Source organism: Camelina sativa, chromosome 1 (assembly GCF_000633955.1).
Source record: "Camelina sativa cultivar DH55 chromosome 1, Cs, whole genome shotgun sequence".
In the NCBI taxonomy this organism is placed as follows: domain Eukaryota; kingdom Viridiplantae; phylum Streptophyta; class Magnoliopsida; order Brassicales; family Brassicaceae; genus Camelina; species Camelina sativa.
In genome coordinates, this window is record NC_025685.1 from 10,394,088 (window position 1) to 10,399,452 (window position 5,365).

The 5,365-nt window shown below is 32.4% G+C and overlaps 1 protein-coding gene across 1 annotated transcript; it reads left to right on the forward strand.

Moving 5' to 3' along the window:
• On the forward strand, positions 1,211 to 2,013 carry LOC104706257 (UDP-glycosyltransferase 71B2-like). Its single transcript, XM_010422437.1, has 2 exons — positions 1,211 to 1,544; positions 1,640 to 2,013. The coding sequence occupies exons 1-2, from the start codon at positions 1,211 to 1,213 to the stop codon at positions 2,011 to 2,013; spliced, it is 708 nt and encodes a 235-aa protein (XP_010420739.1).

Here is a 5,365-nt window from a genome sequence, read left to right on the forward strand (position 1 = left end):
TGATGCGATTCGCACCCACAACAGAAGAAAAATGCATGTTGGCATCATCTATACTCACGGAAGGTAAGGCTTGGAAAGATTATCCAGCGAAAGGTGGATTTGAAACGATCCGAAAACTAAAGTGGGAAATTTTACAACGTAAATTCTACCTCAATAAACTAAAGGAGAAGATGAAAGTTGTAGAAGAAGAAACCAAACTGGGTCTTTAAATAAATGATACAATATGTTGTATATCATTTATGGATAAGATAGCTCTTTTGAATGAATTGAGTATCTAAATGAAAATATATTCTAGTCTAAATCAGTAATTCTCTTTTGAATATATAATCGTACATGTACAGTAGTGATTATATACTGCCGTGTTACTTTTTTTTAGTCATAATTATTCACGTTAAATATTTCTACCAAAAAAATCATTAACGTTAGATATTAATTATTAATGAATAATTATGAAATTCTAAAAAAAAATTACAAAAACACAATTTAAATTTATATGCATAAATTCTTTATTTTTCTATTTACGTATGAAGTGTTTATAGTAAAATATTAGTTGAATCTTTCATATTAAGAATGTTGCAGATAAATTAGCAAACTTCCCTTTCCCACCTAATTGTAATTTTATATAACTCGGCACCTCCTTTTTTTTGTATTGTATCACGCCTACCATGTTGACAATTTCGATGGGAATTTGCTGTGAACATAAAATTAAAAAATGATTTGCATACTAATAATTAAAAACCCGAAAACGTCACACTGTATGTGGTGCCCAAAAAGAAGAAAAAAACATAGTGTATGTACATCATATGCTCAAAATGTCAAACTCAATATCACAAAGCTCATCAAAGTGGGAAGAGAATCGTCTGTGACAAAATGGTATCAACGTAGCAACAGTACTCAACGTATCCGAGCAGCCTCAATTATGATTGCACCGTTTGGTTGTATCGATAAAGTCATTGTATGACTCTGTAACTGTGGTAAAAAGTACATAACTATTTGAAATGAAACTAGAACTGAATCTTCGTACCATCACCTGGTGACGGACACCTCCGGCCATTAGTGGAGCTGGCTAAGCTCCTTGTCGACGGCGATGGCCATCTCTCCATCACCGTCGTCATCATCCCTTCAATGCAAGGAGTCGGTACCGAAAGCTCTTCCTCCTACATCTCTTATCTCTCCACCGCGTCCACAGATTATGTCCTAGCCAGTAGCCATGGCGGATATATTAAACTCCGTTGACACTAAGCCGGATTTTGAATCCTACTTAGAGAGTTACAAACCGGTGGTGAAAGCCACGGTGGCTAAAGTCACTGACCCATCCCGACCTGACTCGAGGCGGCTTGCTGGATTCGTGGTGGACATGCTCTACACTACGATGATCGATGTCGCCAATGAATTTGGTGTTCCGAGTTACTTGTTCTTTCCATCTAACGCTACGTTTCTAGGATTACAGCTTCATGTTCAGTACCTTTACGACGTTAAGAAATACGACGTCAGCGAGTTGAAGGATTCGAAGGTCACCGAGTTGGAGGTCCCGAGTTTGACTCGTTCTTTACCGGTTAAGTGTTTCCCCTCTTTGATGTTATCCGAGGAGAGGTTACAGATAGTGTCTCAAAGGGTATTTTGATAAATACGTTTGCAGAGCTTGAGCCTCAAGCAATGAAGTTTTTCTCTAGTGGAGATCATTCTCTTCCTACGGTGTACACAGTTGGACCGGTTTTGAATATCAAGATCAACAGTACAAAATCAGGAGAGGATAAGCAACCGGATATTCTAAAGTGGCTCGATGAGCATCCACGTAAATCCGTTGTGTTCCTCTGTTTTGGGAGCATGGGAGGATCCCGTGAGGAACAAGCAAAGGAGATAGCAATCGCGTTAGAGCGTAGCGGTCACAGATTTGTCTGGTCTCTTCGTCGTGCTCAACCAGAAGGAACGATGGGACCTCCGGGAGAATTTACAAATCTTGATGAGGTTCTCCCGGAGGGATTCGTAGAACGAACGGCGGAGATCAGATAGATTATAGGTTGGACTCCACAAAGCGCCATACTAGCGAATCCTGCGATCGTATGAGTAAAAACTCTTCCTCCAATACAAGTTAGCTTCGACTTTACAAAACAAAATTTGTGATATATATGCCAGAATCGCAATTGAACTGATTACCTTTTGATCACATTAGTTGCTAAACGTTAGTTCTAGCTAGCTATAGTCTTCTAGATTATGCCAGAACAAACCCTTATTATCATGGCCTTAGTTATGGGCCATGGCCATGTTTCATGTCCACTTTACTATATCTTAAAAATAGTTATGTTTTCCGCTTGTTATGGGAGTTGAAGCTTTCAAATGGAATTATGAGAACCAGGCCTGATGAGAACATTACAATTTGAAATAGTTTAACAAAAATAGTCTCTCACATACTTAGTGGAGAAGTAAGTAGCCTTTAGCTAGACTTAATAGAAATGTGGGCACTTAGGGTTCAATTTTTTAATAGTAGGAAATAATAGTTTAAAACGTAAAAGATAAAGATAGTGAATGATTAAAAAGAGATGAATCACAAAATCACACAAGACTCTTAAGCGAAGCAAGATATTATTTCTACGCCAGTACCCGTGGTGATCACAGTTGTTAGAAAGATTCAGTGATTAATGGACTTTTGTAAGGATGATGATTTCGTACACGTTCATTAATTTTACTATTAAAAATGGAACTATTTAGTAAATCAATTAAAATCTTAACCCACAGGCGACAGTCATAAAATCTAGGTTAATATGCCAAAAAATAGGATTTATAACCTTTATATCCTTTTTTATCTTCGTTTTAATCATCTCTTCTTTAAAAAAAACGTGCTAAGCATTGAACGCTGACATTTTTTTATTTAAGTTAATTGGCATTAATATAGCTTTTTATTTATTTTTAAAACCTTTTTTGGTTCAATTAGGTTTTCTTAGTTAAAGAAATGAATGCCTTAAAACTTTTTGAAGGAAATAAAAAGCCTCAGGGAATTAACCAATTTCGAAAACTCTGTAAAGGGGACCTGCCAACAACTATCTGCCAAACAAGAGGAAGTAGATATGGAAGCTTTATTTGGTATTATATTAGGTCAAATATCTCTAGCGCACCCTTTGAATTTCTTGATCAATCGAACCATTTAAGTCAGTAAACACAATTGCATATATATACAAATCATTAGATATTTTACTTTTCAAGAAGTTATATCGGTTTTATAATTTAGAAAAAGATAAAAAAAAGATGAAAAAAAATAATATGTTAAAGTGACTTCCAAACAATATTGTGCCATCTTATATTTGGAATCCTTCTTCATTATTTAGTGGTGTCTTGCACGATTTAATTTTTGGTTTTTGATGAAACTTCAATTCGTTAGCAACCTTCATAATTGTTTCTACTAATGACTCAAAAGAAATTTTCTAAGAAATGCCAGATTAAAGAAGATGACAACATATAAGAGAGACAACGGCAACGTTTTGGCAATAAAACAAGACAGGTGATCTAAGATACACAAACATATTATAATTAATCATGTATTTTTCTAATCAAAATTAATAAAGATAACTTATGATCTTTTGGCTCTTCAGTTTCTCGTTCCTTAAAGCTACATATAATTTTACTTTTGACCGTATAAGACACGATGGATATCAATAGTCTAACTTAAAGAACTTGTTTATATCATCGGTGACCAAATAGTGTGTCGTCAACTTTGGCTTAATGTGTCCATACTTCTTCCATACATATTATACGCTTGTATATATTTTATATTATATGTTACATTTTTACTTTTTTTACGGTATTATTAGAAAGAACAGAATAATATTTTTTAGACCCAATGTTTTCCATGTGTTCTATCTTTTGTGTGTATAATAATTATTTCTCTTATGGTTTTTCGTTATTATATTTTCATATATACGTGTATATTCGATAATCAAATATGCGTAAAATTATTTTATTTGTATAAGTGGGAAAGAATGTGTTAATGGGTTTAGGTGATTGTGCGTCGGTATCTTTCCTTTTCAGTGTTCCTTCTTTTTTTTTCCTGTTGTCATTTTTATTTGTTCATTTAATCAAAGTGAAAAAGTATATTTAGGGTATATTAAACGATTACAGCTGCCTAGCAGCATTGAGCTTCTTAGCAATAAAAATAAGACTTGCAGGTTGTGGACAATAATATATGTCTATAGGCTAGGAATCATCCTTCGCTTCCTTAAGTCACTCGCTATAATTGGGGTTCAATATTTTCTTCTCCATATAATAATTGATGTCCTATATATATATTGACCCGACATCCAGAATAAATCATGTGGAAAAAAGTAAGATGTTTTTAGTTTACTATTCAATGTCTCCACGATGAAGATATTGATTTGCTTTTTTGTCTCTGCGTAAATCTTATTACGAAAAAGAGATGGGTAATTAAAAAAAAAAATGAATTAAAACATAGTATACTTTGTTTTGTGTTTAGCATTTTACTTTTGTTCTATCATTAAAATATAGTAATTGTGTTATATTTACGTGTGTGATTGAAAGATGAAAAGGTATATTTATATTGATTAGTTAAATTTATGGTTTTTTAATCTTTTAATGAATTTTATCCTATTTTAAGCCAGTTTTAGCAATTTCTCCGTGATTTTGTATATCAACTGACATATGTTAACTTTTTAACCTTGATAACAATTTTTTTTAAGAAACCATAATTATCAATGGACCAAAGCAGAGACGCACAATTATGTACATAATACCTTGTTATGTGCGTGTAGATAAAGCAATTAACGTCTTTAGCCAAAGAAATAATTTAATAAGTTCTACTTATATTATAATAGACCTTCTTTATAATAAAAAATACATTTTCGTATACTGTTCACATGTGAAAATAATTATTTAAGACCTGCTAGTTTTTCAACTTTACCCTTTTGATTTCTTTACTATAGAAAATAACCTCTACTAATTAAAAGTATATAACTTTAGTTCTTTACTTCATTTAGATTACCTCAAAAACAAATTCTTGGACAGCTAATCATGGAACTTATATAAGGGTAACAACTATAAACAACTGTGTTTTATTCCGGTATCACTTTAGTTTTTGAGGCTTTTAGTTTTTATTTTGTTAATATCAACAAATTTATTAAAAAGCACAAAATTGCCACACACACACATATATTAATATATATAGATATATTATAAAACCACATAATGTAATTTGTTTTTGTTTCAATTTATTGATATATATATATATATAAAGTAAAAGAATATATATATATATGTAGAAATAAAGTAAAAGAATATGTTTCTATGTTTTCACTTGGTTTTATATAAGTGTTTCCGGCTTACACAAGTCTCTTATGTTTACTTTTACCATAATGAT